The sequence below is a fragment of the Centruroides sculpturatus genome, unplaced genomic scaffold, assembly GCF_000671375.1.
Source record: "Centruroides sculpturatus isolate CEXI.00-Female unplaced genomic scaffold, Cexi_2.0 scaffold103, whole genome shotgun sequence".
Classification (NCBI taxonomy): domain Eukaryota; kingdom Metazoa; phylum Arthropoda; class Arachnida; order Scorpiones; family Buthidae; genus Centruroides; species Centruroides sculpturatus.
In genome coordinates this window covers 913,471-930,653 of record NW_019384303.1, presented here as the reverse complement: position 1 = coordinate 930,653, position 17,183 = coordinate 913,471, and the positions used below count along the sequence as shown (strand labels likewise).

At 28.0% G+C, this 17,183-nt stretch overlaps 1 protein-coding gene across 2 annotated transcripts in view; it reads right to left on the bottom strand.

Annotated features, from left to right (window-relative positions):
- LOC111618078 (RING finger and SPRY domain-containing protein 1-like) overlaps positions 1 to 17,183 on the bottom strand; it is a 103,522-nt gene that overhangs the window by 28,144 nt on the left and 58,195 nt on the right. For both annotated transcript variants that reach the window (XM_023359507.1, XM_023359517.1), the window contains 2 exons: positions 14,105 to 14,260; positions 1,905 to 2,009 (listed from right to left, as the gene is read on the bottom strand). In XM_023359507.1, coding sequence (XP_023215275.1) covers positions 1,905 to 2,009; positions 14,105 to 14,260 — 261 coding nt within the window. The remainder of the gene's footprint in view (positions 1 to 1,904; positions 2,010 to 14,104; positions 14,261 to 17,183) is intronic.

The following is a 17,183-nucleotide window of genomic DNA, read 5'->3' as shown; positions in this document are numbered from 1 at the left end:
TCGTTCTGCAAATGTTTTTATGTCACAATAAAATAAAGTAAAATAGATGTAGTCCCATAAAAGACATAGAATAAAATTAAGAATCTGCTGATGTATATTGTATTGAGTGAACTTTTCAAGGTAATTTTTGATAAGTGGTTAGTCAGTTTCATTGATGATTAAGACATAAGAGAATTATTTATACCTTTATTGAAAACCTTCTTGTCAATTATTGTCAAGAAGGTTTTCAATGACATTACTTTTTTTCCATATGAAATAAAACAAAAATAAAATTATTTTATTAATTGATTTACTGACATTTATATTAGTCAACAAATATCAATGTCATTTTCTGCCATTTTGCTAACAAAATCAGAACTACAGACCATTTTAAAGTATTCTGCTTCAGTTTTTTAAACCAAACAGTGTAGATTCATTTTATATTAAAGTGACACTTATATGCAATTATAATTATTATTAAATTACTTTCAAGTAATGAGATAGTAGTAAAATAAATATTTATGTGACAATTTCTGAACAGTAGTTAGATAAACAAAATAGAATCCCAGCATCTTATTGGATGATATAATCATTACAATTCATCAGGCCCTTTACCTTATATGAAATTCAATTGAATAAGGTATGAGATCAGGATCAATTTCAAAAGTAATCAGTTTTTCCAAACTTTAATGTTTTTATGCAATGAGAAACTTTTCTCATATAAAATTTTTTTAAAATTTTTAAATTAATTATTTTTGAAAAACATGTAATGTATTTCAAAAATAGCATTTTCATATTAAAAAGAATTAAACACTTTAGAATGTAAACAAAGATATTTCATATGACAACACACATTATCATAAAAATCAAAAGGAAAAAGAATTTAAAAATAAATGAATATTAAATGTAAAACTTCATAGTCTTAAATACTTTTATATCTCCAAAGGCAACTAGAGGCTAAAGAATGCAAATTTTAATTTTTCTGTAATTGCATCCAAAAACAAATTATACAAATATTTAAAGCATTTAAAGTTATAAGATTTTTCGCCTAAAGATATTTATAGTTTATATAAGACTAAAATTTAAATTTAAACAAAAAGATTGTTCTCAACAATATTGTCAGAAAATTCTAAAAGCTTTATTATTCAAATATTTATAAATTTCATAACAATTTACAATATTCTGAAGTTTATCAGTAAAAAATATATGTATATATTGCTTATTAATAGCAAGAAAAAAAATAGAAGTACTGAAAAAATAAGTAGAAATAAACTGGGTAAAGTGATTTTTGTTAATTTTATTATTATAATTTTTTATAATTTATTAATTTTGTTATTTAATTGTATTATTTAGAAAAATTTCTTGAAAGAAAATTAAATGAAATTGTAATTTGTGTATTTTACCAATGATCAGTTTACTATATTTATAATAAGCAAAGATATTTTCTGAAAAAACAATATCATCATCATTCTTGTCAATTTATATTTCATTGTTAAATTTTAATTAAAAATATAAATTACATTATCTTTATAATTCACTAATTACTGGTTTTTTCAAATAATCTTACTATCTTCAGTCATATAGAAAACAAATTCTAAAAACTGTTTCAAAGTACAAAAGTTTTAGCATTTCAAATTTTACAATGCTTACACATCAGTAGCTAAACCATGCCTATTTTTAAATATTATACGTAAATAAATTATCAAAATCCACTTAATTAATTTAACTGATAACAGTTTCTAATTTTCTGTTTTAATCAACACAAATAAAAAGTATTTATAATTCCTCCATGAACAATAACTAAAATAAAATGATTAACATTAAAGTTTACATAATTTTAACAAAAAAAAAAAAAAAATTTTTTTAATATAGTAAAACGTGAAAAACAAACGTTACTGGATATTTTTAATGTAAATTTTACATACCTATGTTCACAAGGATCTAATTTGATAGTAGCAACCCCATCACAGCATAATGTACAAGAATCTTCTTTTACACTTGCATTTCGTAATTTTTCTAATTGAATATGCCTGTAAAATGCAAGATATACCACAGAAAGTTATGCTTAAAAATAATCAAAATAATTCAATATATAGATTTTCTTCTTTTGACAAAAAAAAAAAAATTTAAAGAAAAATATTTAAACCAAATGAATTATTCCATTAAAATTTCTAATACTGTTTACTAAGTTTTTTTTTTGACAATCCAAATATTACCAAATTATGATAATACATAATTCAATATATATTTATTTATTTTGTTTGATTTCTAGTTTTATTGAAATTAAATTATGATATATAATAAAATAAAATTAAGCAGTTAATTCCTAATAAAATCATCAAGCACATAATTACATGTTATAATTTCTGAGAAACAATGAAAACATATATTTATCATATAATCCCAATTTTTCATCACTGTTTTATATTCTTAACAAAATACATTTATACTAAATGCTTTTATTAATCTACAATTATGTGAAGCTATTGAGCTTATAGGATTATCAATTTACAACTGAGAACTTTACATTTTGACAGAAAAGTTATTTTGTTTGACTTGTTATTGGTGGATATCACTTTTCTTTTATATGAAATTAGATTTTCATCTTCAAATCTTTGTTAATATAAATTCATCAAATTAATTAAGTTAATTAAATTTACAGCAAAAAATATTAACTAATGTTCTCTGGAAATGTTTAATGAAAATCAAATAAAAATATTTAATGTTAATAAAATAATAATATCTTTCTTTTAAACATCATTTTTTTTTGTACTGAATATATTTATAGAAAATCGGTAGGAAATTTCTTATTCAGTATTCATTTCTTGTTAAATGTTGAATATTTTTGATGTCACTGGGAGTGTGATTTACAAAGTTTCTTGTAAAAACCATGAATCATCATCTATCCTTAAATATTCAACAAGGCATCATAAAAGCAAAAATATTCAGTACAATTTTATGTTATAGCTTTCCAAATAATATCCAGCTGACAGATTATAAGAATGAAAGGAAAGAAGTATATGTAGCTGTTGTACAATATATCATTCTAAACCAGTAAGTGAGTCATGACAATGTATTACATTCTAATAATAGAGATTTCTATATACCTATGTTTCCAATTAAAATTTTCTTCCACTAACTGCAATGAAAATTGGCACAGAAGAATAGAAAAACATCACAAAGTTTCATTATAATTTTTATTAGAACCTTATATATGTTTAATATAATTGCTTTCTTTTATAACACACCAGTATATTAGTCAAACTCTTATTTTGTCTTATTAATACTGATAATAGCCATGTTGATCCTTTCATAGCATCTTTTATGATTTGGCATGGTATGGTATACTGATTGAGCTGTTTGTTGACTAGATACAGCAAACAGTTATGGGGTTTTGTGAGAGCTTTAGTACAAACTTACAAATGTGTCTCAAAACCTCTAATATGCCCAAAGGATTTCTCTTTGCACAATTAATAATTTTCTTGAAATTGTGCATACTATATAAGGACAGTAATTTCTTGGTGGTCATTACTAAACTGAATGAGAAAATGTTACTGAAAAATTATTTCCAACTTCATTGGGTGAAATTTAAGTATACAAAATGTTTCTACCTGTGTAGTAGTGATTATTTTTTGATAAATATCTTCTGGTAATAAAATTAAAAACTAAACTGAATATGATGGGAGCTGTTAGTAAAATCTCTAAGTTTCTCTTTATACCTGATCATATCTTATCTAAGAATGTAATATAGTATGTTAAAAAATTCCAAAATTAGGAACATCTTTTATGAACAACTTGTATTATTGGCATTGCCATAGATAGACAGGTCTTCAATATCTTTAGCTAACTTGAATATGTGATTATTAGTGCTTGTCATTTTTCAGATCTTCCACAAACTAGTATCCAAAAATTGTAAATCCAACATCCCAAGAAAATCCTGGAATTTTAATTTTTTTCATTAAGATGACTTGTCACATATCAAGGTTTAAATGAAGAAAATGTTAAGATTGCCTAAATTAGATATAAAAAATTAAAACTGACTTACTAATAATGAGAAAATTTTAATTTGGCACATGGGGAAAACACACAGAAACATGTGAAACAAACATATTTAATTATTTTTCAAGTACTTTTGCTTGGGACATTGCAAAATTATTTTTAAAAAACTTTGTTTCATTCTGTTCCTGAAGATGTTTGCAATGTTTCTTCACATATTTCTGTCTGTTTTAACACCCAATTCAAATTTTCACCTTCCATAATTTAACTCTTAGTATATAAATTATCTTTTAAAAATTAAACAAACAAAAAAAAACCAAATTTAATTTGTTGTTTTCTTTGAAGTATTTCACATGTTTTTTGATAGTTCTAATTTCATCAATTTTGTACCAGATATAACACCTGCATATCATCATTGAAAGATCATCTTTTCTTTTTTTTTTTATTATTATTTTGTTAAAGAGCATGTGATAAAAATGTATCAAAATACATTTGATTGTCATTATTAAGTTCAAGTATAGCTTTTAAATAGTTTATGTACACAAGACTATTTTGTCACTAAAAGAGTTAACTGTTGAAATGTAATCTTGGTTGGAATGAAAAACAGAGTACAGTAAAATTTTTTCATAAATAAAACATTATATACTACTAGCTGTGAGGACCCGCTTCGTTGGGTTTTTATTTATATGCAATATAGTTTTTTTTATATATAAAAGACTGTTTTTCTAAGTAATCTAGAATCTAGCTGCAAGGACCCGCTTCGCTGGGCAAAAAGTAACGATAGTGAAGATTAAGATAATTACATTATAGCCAATCTTACCCGTTTTCACAGAATGCAAGAATTAGGTCCCCCGTTTCCAGACTAATTAGAGAATTTTTACATGAGTCTAAAAATATGTTTGATTTCCCGCAAAAACGCAAAAAACCGCCTGTAAATCTTGCATGCCGCTTTATATTAACACTTCCACTGTTAACACTTCCATTTGTGTTCTACTGTTCATACTTAATAACACAACATAAGTGTTCTACTGTTAACACTTCCATTGTTATACATCTTCGAAGTCAACCACTTTCAACCCCATATCTCCCACACCCTTATAGCACAGAATGCAAGAATCAGGTCCCCCGTTTCCAGACTAGAGAATTTTTATGTCCAGTCAAACGAACTATTTTCAATTTGATCAATTTTCTGGAACGTTTACAATCGTTCTATAATCAAACCAATTCGAATTTAAATTTGAATTTGAATACAAATTCGAATTTAAAACAGTTTGAACATTTTAAAAATTGAAATAGAAAATCTTCGAAGTCAACCACTTTAAGCCCCCATATCACCCGCACCCTTATAGCTATTGAGACGCAACCACCATAGTGCACGAATGGAGCCTTGGGGCTACTACCACATACAAACACCATTCATGTGCGATGTGTAGTTTTGGCTGAAAAGTGAAATATAGGGACACACACATCCATTTATATATATATATAGATATCTGCAAGTTTGATTTTAAATATCATCACTATCTTACTTTTAAAAATAATGATTAATTCTTTTCATCTTACATGTGAATTAGTTAATTTGGTCAAACAACAAGACAAACTGTAAGGTAATGTTTCTTATAAGACATGAAATTATTCTTTATTTAAATTGTTACATTATTTCTTATTTCACTTTTGCACTTCATAGCCCACATTTTCTTCCATTATGTTATTGTCCATGCATGTATTTGGCCATAATTTTTAATACCACCTATAAAAATTGTCAAAACTGATTTTTTTTTTCATTTCTACATTTGAAGTGAAATATAACTATTCAAGAACAGTTTTTGTGATATTTTTAGGCATTGCATAACCACTCTGAGTGTACTGGAAAGTTCTCAGGATAGGCAATAAATTCAATAAAAATGAAAAATAATTCTGCAGAAATATCTTCAATAGCCACAAGTTTCTAAAACATGTTTTTGAATTCTGCCACATGAGATGTCTTGGTAAGGGTGCTAAATTTTTGATAATTTTTTTTTTAAATTTGATAATACTTGTCGTCTAAGTGGTAAAATAGTTTTCTTATATTTAAACTTGCATTCTGTGCCCCAAAGGAAAGTGTAAATTAAAACTTTTTAATATATGCCTACATTTACTAGATTGAAAAATATGAATAAATTCCTTTTATTTTGTCTTGCTTTCTGAGTACTTTTAACACTACTCTGTCCATATTTTGCCTCAACTGTTATGGTAACCCTAACATTAGTGAAATTATAGAAGCCAATTTTGCCAATTATTTTCTAGAGAGAAAAAAATTAAAAAAATAGGGTTAAGTTTTCTTTATTTTACTTTAAATTTTTAATCAGCTTTAAGATATTTCCCCACCATGCAAGTAGCATGCTTTTTTCTTTACGTTAGAAAAAATTTAAACTTGTGTAAAAATGATTGAAAATACTCTCTTTATAATTTAAAATATAAAACTTTTATCAATTACTAACAAAGTGGTCATCATGAACAAATGTCTACTAGTCATTTCAAAATCAATTATATTCTGCAGTTCTGTTTTTCTTGTAGTATCTTAATGCAGTGCAACAGTGGTGCTACAGTATGTGAAAATATCAATACATGAACCTTCTCTGGAAACTAGTGGATATCTGAAAGAAAACAAGTCTCTATTTAAAGTCTCAATGCAAGACAATTTACACAAAATGACAAGACAATTTCTTAAAACATCCAAATGGTAAAAACAAGTTTGCAAATAATAGCAATTGTCTATCTACCTTCCAATGCTATATTCCTTACCAACCATTCAATCAAAGAATAATCATATGCTTTAAAGCTAATTCTATGAGATTTATCAAACATATTGAGATCTTGGGCAGTGACAACCATCTCAGCACCTTTACAAAAGTTGGCAGTCTTTCCTAATAAAGTAGGCAGTGGAGAGCACCAAAGACAAATCTGGAAGACCACAGCATAAATAAAATCAGAGGAATTGGTGGCATAAGATTTGAGGATTAGAGGTGGACATCAATGACTTAGTTTAGCTTCAGTTGACCAATGTCAACTGAAGCTAGTCTAAGTCATTGATGTCCGCCTCTCTGTCTGTTGTGTTAAATGTGTCTAATGTCCTTAAGTTGGCCAGTAGTGAACTGTTGCACATCCCATAGATCTGATAAATGGGCAGGCAGCCTGTAAAACATTAAATTCTCAATCCAAAATAAATAGCTGTTATTTCAAATTGCTGCTGATCCTACAATTCCTATACAGTAATGATCACATCATTACAGATACTGGTGATATTAGAAAGTTAGGTTTGGTTCACTAACTTTTTTACTTTCCTGCATATTTTTATGCTTTTTTATTAAATACTCCCTCTAAATATGATAAGTAAAAGCATGTACATAACATGTACTTTCTAACATTTACTAACAACTACAGACAACACAGATATGTATAAATTATAAGCCCAATAACAGGACATAGTTAAATTTATGACCCCACACTTAGTATCTACATTCTTCTGTCTGCTCAGAGAACACCAAGTGTTATCTGTAGAAGTTCAAATTGTGCCAAGCTGAATTTAATTTTAAAAAAATGAACTAAACGTTATTCATCATAGTAAAAACATAATTAAAACATTAAAAACACATTTTAATGTTTTTCTGTTAATTGTAAATAGTTGCATAAATGTCTGGGTAATCATCTGGAAATATTTGGAGTGGAATATAAATTTGTGCAGAATTTCATTTTATGCAACATTTTCTGACATTCAACAGGTGCAACAGGTGCATTTACACAGGGCCCACTTGGAAGAGGACCCAAACTGCTGTTCACAAGAAATTATATTTTTAAATCTTAAATTTTTTCTCCTTTTTATTGGCGATTACATTTTGCCTTATTTAGACCCTAGATGTCTGCTCACCAGTGTTCCCAACCATGGCGACTTTTAGAGGGACGTAGTGAGATAGTGGAGACCGCAGACAAATCAGCCAAAAGTAGCGACTTTTGAAATTTTGTTTATTTATTTTTTGAGAAATTTAAATTTATGTTTATAGTTTTCAAATTTATAGATTTTTCTCTACTTTATAGAGCTCTCTGGCGACGACTAATATTATTACGATATACAAAACTGTATTTCTAGATTTTTCTACAGTGTGCAGAGCTAGAAATCTGTAAAGGTAACATTTTGTAAGAAAAATAAATCTGCCCGGGGATTTTTTTAATTGCTAAATTGCTAAATAGAAAACGTGGTAACTCTCGAATAAAATCTTAGTCTCGAGGTTGTAAAAGGCGTGCAGAAATTCTGACATAACTTTTTGCTTTATAGTGGTACGCATATGTGTTGTATACCTCAACGGCGGATTAAGCGGTAAGCGAACTATGCGGCCGAGTAGGGCCTCGAAGGGGCCCCCGAAATCTTTAAAATGCTACTGAAAAAAGGCTGATTTTTGCTTTCTCTATGGCTCTTCTTTACAATACATGAGTGTTGCTGATTTAAAAAAAATCAGCTGCAGATCTCGCTATTAAATATAGCAAAGATTTAAAAAAGTACGAATTCACAAGTGAAATTGAAAGTTTTAAGTTTGAAGTAACGACTCTTATACAAAATATAGAAACTGCATCTCCGCTTAATATTCTACAGGCTCTTCATGATTTTGGTTTGAATCTTACCCAAATATCAATGTCGCTCTTCAAAATATTTCTAACTCTTCCCGTTTCTATTGCTTCGTGCGAGAGAAGTTTTAGCAAGTTAAAATTAATAAAAAATTATTTATGATCAACTATCGGGCAAGAACGATTGTCCAATATTTCTATTATTTCAATAAAATACATTATCATTAAAAATATTAATTATGATCATGTAATTAATGAATTTGCTGAAATGAAAGCCAGAAAAGTTCAATTAAAATAAATCTTATTAAAAATCTATTGTAATATATTTGTTTTATTATTTCCAAAACCAAATAAATTAAGAGGCCTAAATGCAAATTCTTGCACAGGACACAGGAATGGCTAGTTATGGCTCTGGTGCTGATACCAGTCAATGTCAAATGCCTCTTTTGTCGCATCACTAGTATACCTCAAAGGATGCAACAGGGTTGTACATTATAAACGTTTCTCACCAAAGCTGTAAAAATCTACATATGTTAAACTTAATAGATTGTCCATCGTTTGTTTTCTAACTAATTTGTTTTAGGACCAGATGTTGTCCATGGAAATTTCCAAAATTTACAACTTTTCGGTCACTCTCGTCGAACTGGAAAAATGTCTGTCTTTATTACATCTAATATTACGAAGAAATCAGTTCCCACTGTACTCGGCTAGCGACTGGTTCGGTTAAGCTTTTGTTTAAGTAAAATTTCAGCTCTTTCCTTAGGATTTTATTTAAACCCTGATGAAAGAGCCAAAATTATGTCCCCAATTCCCTAATTGCTTAATTATTTAACTACTTCTTAAGTAGAAATAAGTCAAAACCGGTTACTTTGTACTCAAATATTTGTAGTCGTGGGGAAAAAAGAGGAAAGACAAATTTTTATGACAACGGATACATAAATCGTAAATTTAATGAAAATAAATTCTAGAGCTTTTTCTGTACCTCGTGCATCTCTCTCATTCATTAAATTTAGTTGTAAATGATGCTACCAAAGTAACAGTTAATTTTTTAACATTATACAAGAATTGTACGTGTTTTTTTCTACATCCCCTTAGAGATGGGATATACGAAATCGTAATATCACTGGTTTAACATTGAAATCCATGAGTTATATAAAATCAGAGAGCGGAATAAAAATATCAAATATTTTAATGGATTTTTTTTAACTCCTGTCAACTATACAGAACTATCATAAAAACATACCAATAAATTCTTATCGATTGGGTTAGATTATAAATCTACTGATGATTCATGTAATTGGGCGAGGGTGGCAAAATATCTAGCGGGCAGACAGCTAACAGCCCAGAACCGGTCCTGGATAGAATTGGATGTGGTATACATGTATCATCCACCCAAGGTCCTAGGCTTCCGCCAGCTAAACTGGGTGAGGTTGGTGCTCTGTAAAGCGCATGCACGAATCTGCCTTTTTGGATGCTGACAATACAGCGCTTCCACTCCACTACTAATATTTGAATATACAATAGCAATCTTATCTTTTTTTCACGTGTAGTATAAAAATTTGTAATAAGATACATAATGCAGTTATAATAAAATATTGTGTGATTATTTTCATATAATTAAAATTAATATGTATTTATTTTTTAGAAAATACAAGGGAAGCGCCGCCTCCACTGCTTCCAATGACGGCACGCCACTGAAAATAACAGATTTGAATTTCACTTTAATCATGGATCTATGCATTTATTGAATTTTAACCAATTCCCACAATAAGCAACTTCTTACAAATTAATTTTATTGTACCAACATATAACTTTAAGAATATAGAGTTATTATGAGATTTTAATTGATGCTGATCATGTTACAATATATAGAGATATCCAACAGACTTGCTAAGAGTTATTATTTGAAATCATTTGCCAATAATAAACAATATGAAATGATAAGTCAGCTGCAAACATTTACTTTATGTATAAAAATATTAACTAATAGAAATGATATAAGTTGTTGTCAAATGGTCTTAAAATTTTTCCATATTTTAAAATTTTGTGATATTAATGTAGATCTTAATGTTTTCTTCCAAACTTAAATTACATTTTGAGTTTAAATACAAGAGAAAATATTAGGTCAAATAGTAAAGCACTAAATTATGATTTGCTGTTTCTATGCTTCAATCATCTTAACATTTACATTATTATTAGTTAAAAATGATGTTAAGAAGTAAAAATCCATGTTCAACTATGTTGATTATAAGAAAATGTTTACATGTGCAACTGAAAAATAAAATTCAATCTCTAGTTTCATCAATAGCAATTATATCATTAAATCATATATATTATAGCAATTATATCAATTATGAGACTTTATAATCCACACTTTTTATGACAGATTATATAATTAATTTAAGGAAAATATGTAGGAAAATAAATATAATTTTTTAATATTGATTTTAAATTTCTATTTTTTAAACTAATACACAAAAAAGTTATCAATAAAATAAATTTTTAGTGCAATAATATTTCACATTCATCAATTGTTGTTGGATCAACTGATTAGAAGAGAATGATTAGCATTACAATCAAGTCAATCAATCAATCAATGTATAGATTCTGAAAGTTGGAAGTTTAGCTTCTGAAAGATGATTTTTCTTCTTTTCATTTTTTTAAAAAATATTTTTATTTTAGAAATTTAATTTTACTTTTATTCTAAAAATAAATTAACCTATATTTTTATTTTGTTAAAACAATGACATACTATTACATTCAGCAATTTTCTTTATAAAATATAAAATAATATTTGTAAATATTATAAATATAAAGATAAAATTAAATCTTTATAAAATGAAACCTATTCTTTATAAATTATATAAAGATGGAATTTTTACAGACATATTTAAAACCTTAAAATATTGTAAGTTAAATAAAATATTCATGGAAAATAATTATTGAATAAGTATTTTAATATTTATCTCAAATTAAAATGATGTCTCAACTTACATTTTGGAAAAGTGATTAAAAATTTTCATTTGTTTCTTATATTTAAATATATTTTATATAGTTTTAAAAAAATGTAAATTATTTTTGCTATTTACAGTATATAAATTTATGCATTTCAAATAAATTCATTACCTTGGAAGGATAATTTTTTCTTCTTCAAGTAATGTGGCAAAATCATTAAAGGCTTGATATTTTATATTTTGAGGAGGGAATTTAAAAGGAGTTCGGCCAAAATTAAAATTACATTGTTGAAATAACATAAAACTTGCTGCAGCAAAATATCCTGACCTAAAAATTTATTAATAAAATGAAATATCTTAATTAAAGTTTGAATATATTTAAAAAATTCTGATAAATAGCTTTTTTTAACAAAATTATTAAAATTATAATATATTAATGTAAATAATTTTATCATTCAATTGCAAAAACTAAAATGAAATAAGTAGGCTTCATTGTTCAAAGTTTGCCACTAAATTTTCCAGTCTTGGATTGCCATTTCTGTAGACATGGTCACAAAGACTTGAAATGACAGGCATTCTCAATTCCTTCAATGCAACAAAGATGACCATGTCTTCAGCCATCTGATGGATTTAGAAAGTGATGATGCTTCAGATGATGAGTCTGATATCAAGAGCAGAAGTGAGTGAACACAGTGCATGATAATTTTTAACTATTAGTGTATTATGTTCATGTAAATAAATCTTTGATCACCAGTAAAGAACAAATAAATTTGTGATCAGATGCTAGGTGATTTCTTCAAGCATGCTGTTTGACTGCAAGTTTGAAGTCAAATAGCATGCTTAACTTCAAACTTGCATTACTAATTCAAACTTGAAATTACTAATTCTTAATACAATATTAAAGCAGTGACTTTTGTGCAATGTTAATATAATTTTATGTGTAATAACTCCATCCAGTTTTAGAGTGTAAAAATCTGCAAAAAATATGGGGCCAATACATGAGTAAATACAGTATTATATATAAAACTAAAGACCATCAGTTTGAACCAAATCATTCAATATATTTATTTGTTTGTTTCTTACTACTGAATGATCAATCTATACAAATATAAACATCTATTAACCTGATTTTTGATTAAGGCCAAACAATCTGCCTTATTATATTGGACTGTAATATGGCTACTACTTAATAATTAAATGTTCAGTAATTTTGCCTAGAAGTAGGTGTTAGGTGTCATCTCTTGATAAATTTAGTAATTTTAAATAAATTTATTTAATTTTTAATTTATAAAGTTCTGGAAGAAAAGAATTGATTCAGAAAAGGACTCAAGTTGGCAGGTCTCACTTACAAGTAACTACAAATTAGTGTTGTAACGAATAGTATATTCGGCCTGAGGCCGAATACCGAATATTCGGCCAGGAACGTGGCCGAATAGCTGAATATTAGGCCAAACTATTCGGCTCGATTATTGCACGTACGAAAATTGGCGCGCAAACTGCATTATGGCAAGGACCTCGCTCTCTATTGGCCTGCTGTCACTACGCTTCGCCAATCGCGTTAATTCTTGACAGTTGAAGCGGACAGACATGAGCATCATGGCAGTATGTGATAAGTGATGCTATCAAATGTTGATAACAATGAAATGTCCTACACGTGTAAATAACGGAGAAAGAACAGAGAGAGGACTGCGAAGTGAAAATGTGAAAATAAATATGAAATTGAGTTGATAACATAATTGAACGAGTCGAAGTAGCTTATTGGTGCGAAATTCGCAGCCGTCAATGCCAAACAATTGTTGTCATAGACTTCGGAAAGCTAAATGCTTGTAATGAAAGTCACTTAGCGTGCANTAAGGAAAATATGTAGGAAAATAAATATAATTTTTTAATACTGATTTTAAATTTCTATTTTTTAAACTAATACACAAAAAAGTTATCAATAAAATAAATTTTTAGTGCAATAATATTTCACATTCATCAATTGTTGTTGGATCAACTGATTAGAAGAGAATGATTAGCATTACAATCAAGTCAATCAATCAATCAATGTATAGATTCTGAAAGTTGGAAGTTTAGCTTCTGAAAGATGATTTTTCTTCTTTTCATTTTTTTAAAAAATATTTTTATTTTAGAAATTTAATTTTACTTTTATTCTAAAAATAAATTAACCTATATTTTTATTTTGTTAAAACAATGACATACTATTACATTCAGCAATTTTCTTTATAAAATATAAAATAATATTTGTAAATATTATAAATATAAAGATAAAATTAAATCTTTATAAAATGAAACCTATTCTTTATAAATTATATAAAGATGGAATTTTTACAGACATATTTAAAACCTTAAAATATTGTAAGTTAAATAAAATATTCATGGAAAATAATTATTGAATAAGTATTTTAATATTTATCTCAAATTAAAATGATGTCTCAACTTACATTTTGGAAAAGTGATTAAAAATTTTCATTTGTTTCTTATATTTAAATATATTTTATATAGTTTTAAAAAAATGTAAATTATTTTTGCTATTTACAGTATATAAATTTATGCATTTCAAATAAATTCATTACCTTGGAAGGATAATTTTTTCTTCTTCAAGTAATGTGGCAAAATCATTAAAGGCTTGATATTTTATATTTTGAGGAGGGAATTTAAAAGGAGTTCGGCCAAAATTAAAATTACATTGTTGAAATAACATAAAACTTGCTGCAGCAAAATATCCTGACCTAAAAATTTATTAATAAAATGAAATATCTTAATTAAAGTTTGAATATATTTAAAAAATTCTGATAAATAGCTTTTTTTAACAAAATTATTAAAATTATAATATATTAATGTAAATAATTTTATCATTCAATTGCAAAAACTAAAATGAAATAAGTAGGCTTCATTGTTCAAAGTTTGCCACTAAATTTTCCAGTCTTGGATTGCCATTTCTGTAGACATGGTCACAAAGACTTGAAATGACAGGCATTCTCAATTCCTTCAATGCAACAAAGATGACCATGTCTTCAGCCATCTGATGGATTTAGAAAGTGATGATGCTTCAGATGATGAGTCTGATATCAAGAGCAGAAGTGAGTGAACACAGTGCATGATAATTTTTAACTATTAGTGTATTATGTTCATGTAAATAAATCTTTGATCACCAGTAAAGAACAAATAAATTTGTGATCAGATGCTAGGTGATTTCTTCAAGCATGCTGTTTGACTGCAAGTTTGAAGTCAAATAGCATGCTTAACTTCAAACTTGCATTACTAATTCAAACTTGAAATTACTAATTCTTAATACAATATTAAAGCAGTGACTTTTGTGCAATGTTAATATAATTTTATGTGTAATAACTCCATCCAGTTTTAGAGTGTAAAAATCTGCAAAAAATATGGGGCCAATACATGAGTAAATACAGTATTATATATAAAACTAAAGACCATCAGTTTGAACCAAATCATTCAATATATTTATTTGTTTGTTTCTTACTACTGAATGATCAATCTATACAAATATAAACATCTATTAACCTGATTTTTGATTAAGGCCAAACAATCTGCCTTATTATATTGGACTGTAATATGGCTACTACTTAATAATTAAATGTTCAGTAATTTTGCCTAGAAGTAGGTGTTAGGTGTCATCTCTTGATAAATTTAGTAATTTTAAATAAATTTATTTAATTTTTAATTTATAAAGTTCTGGAAGAAAAGAATTGATTCAGAAAAGGACTCAAGTTGGCAGGTCTCACTTACAAGTAACTACAAATTAGTGTTGTAACGAATAGTATATTCGGCCTGAGGCCGAATACCGAATATTCGGCCAGGAACGTGGCCGAATAGCTGAATATTAGGCCAAACTATTCGGCTCGATTATTGCACGTACGAAAATTGGCGCGCAAACTGCATTATGGCAAGGACCTCGCTCTCTATTGGCCTGCTGTCACTACGCTTCGCCAATCGCGTTAATTCTTGACAGTTGAAGCGGACAGACATGAGCATCATGGCAGTATGTGATAAGTGATGCTATCAAATGTTGATAACAATGAAATGTCCTACACGTGTAAATAACGGAGAAAGAACAGAGAGAGGACTGCGAAGTGAAAATGTGAAAATAAATATGAAATTGAGTTGATAACATAATTGAACGAGTCGAAGTAGCTTATTGGTGCGAAATTCGCAGCCGTCAATGCCAAACAATTGTTGTCATAGACTTCGGAAAGCTAAATGCTTGTAATGAAAGTCACTTAGCGTGCACAGGCGAAAGCCTGGGGCCGTTCGGGCTATCAAGCTGTCTCGAATCTGTGAAATCATAACTGTGACTTATATCGACGTCCTATCTGTCTCTTTTCTCCGTTATCACCAGGCTGAGTCACGTAATTGTAAAATGGAAACTCTACGATGGAAAAGTGACGAATTGAAAGTATCGTGAGCGTGTATTGTGATGTATGCACAGGCATACATGGATTAGAGCGATAGAGGAAAGAGAAAGGGAAAAGCAAAGACAAGTGCTTAAAAAGAAGGATAGGCAGGGTCAGACCCTCAGATGTGCGAGGATTCTCCAACAATAAACGTGTACGTGTGCTGATCTTTGTAATTATAAATTGTGAATACATGTGACTATTATTATTTTCTTTTTTATTTTGTGCATGTTACAAGTTATAAATAAATATAAACAAACAAAACTAACTCTATAACATTAACTCTAAATACAAAAAGATTAATTTACTGTGTTTTTGTTGTTTATAACTCCTATTTTAGGTATTCAGTGTTCGGCCGAATAGTGATTAAATATTCAGTATTTGGCCGAATAGTGAAAAATAGGCCGAATACCGAATAGTAACCGAATATTCGTTACATCACTACTACAAATGCATTGCCAGTTACGTTACCCCAATAACGATCAATCAAGCTTCTACATCATTCATTTTTCTATTTGTCACTATGAACAAATATTTAGTTAAATCAGTTCTAAAATCTGTTAATTAAATAAAATTATGATGTGCCCTTGGTCCTGTTCTATTGTTATATACAATAGTACAATGTGTTCATAGTCCTTTCTGTTGTTATATACAAGTACCTTATCTATTCTCCCCATAAACTTATTTTGTGGAAGAATTCTGAGTAATTACTAATATACTATTTTTTTTACTAATACAAAGTACAGTGTATGCACTTTGTTGTGAGTGTTTGGTACAGTTTGTTTATGGTGTATGTGATTTTGTTTTAGTTTGTCAATAAACATAATGTCTGGTATGTTGTAATAGATTGTTTTCTTTGTGATTACAGCTTGGTCTTAGTACATTTTGTGCATGTTGTTTTCTAAAATTGTCTGCAGTGTGTATTTGTAGTATGGTAGTAGGTTCTATAATAATTTATGTTTTCATGTATTATATTTGAAATCTTGTTATGTCAATATAAGCAAACTGTGTGCACTAAAAGCTTACAATTTGATATGATATACAGCTTCAGACCTAACTTACCTACTAGTGCCAACTGTAAGTGTTGTATCATTTAAAACATGCCTTCTGTAGTTTTTGTATTTACGATCTGGACTTACATGGTAATTACAAACATTTCTGTATTTCAAAGAGGTATCTCTGGCTCAGCCAGCAGTCTGATTCAGTTTTAACATGATCCTGTTAAGATCATTAGGGT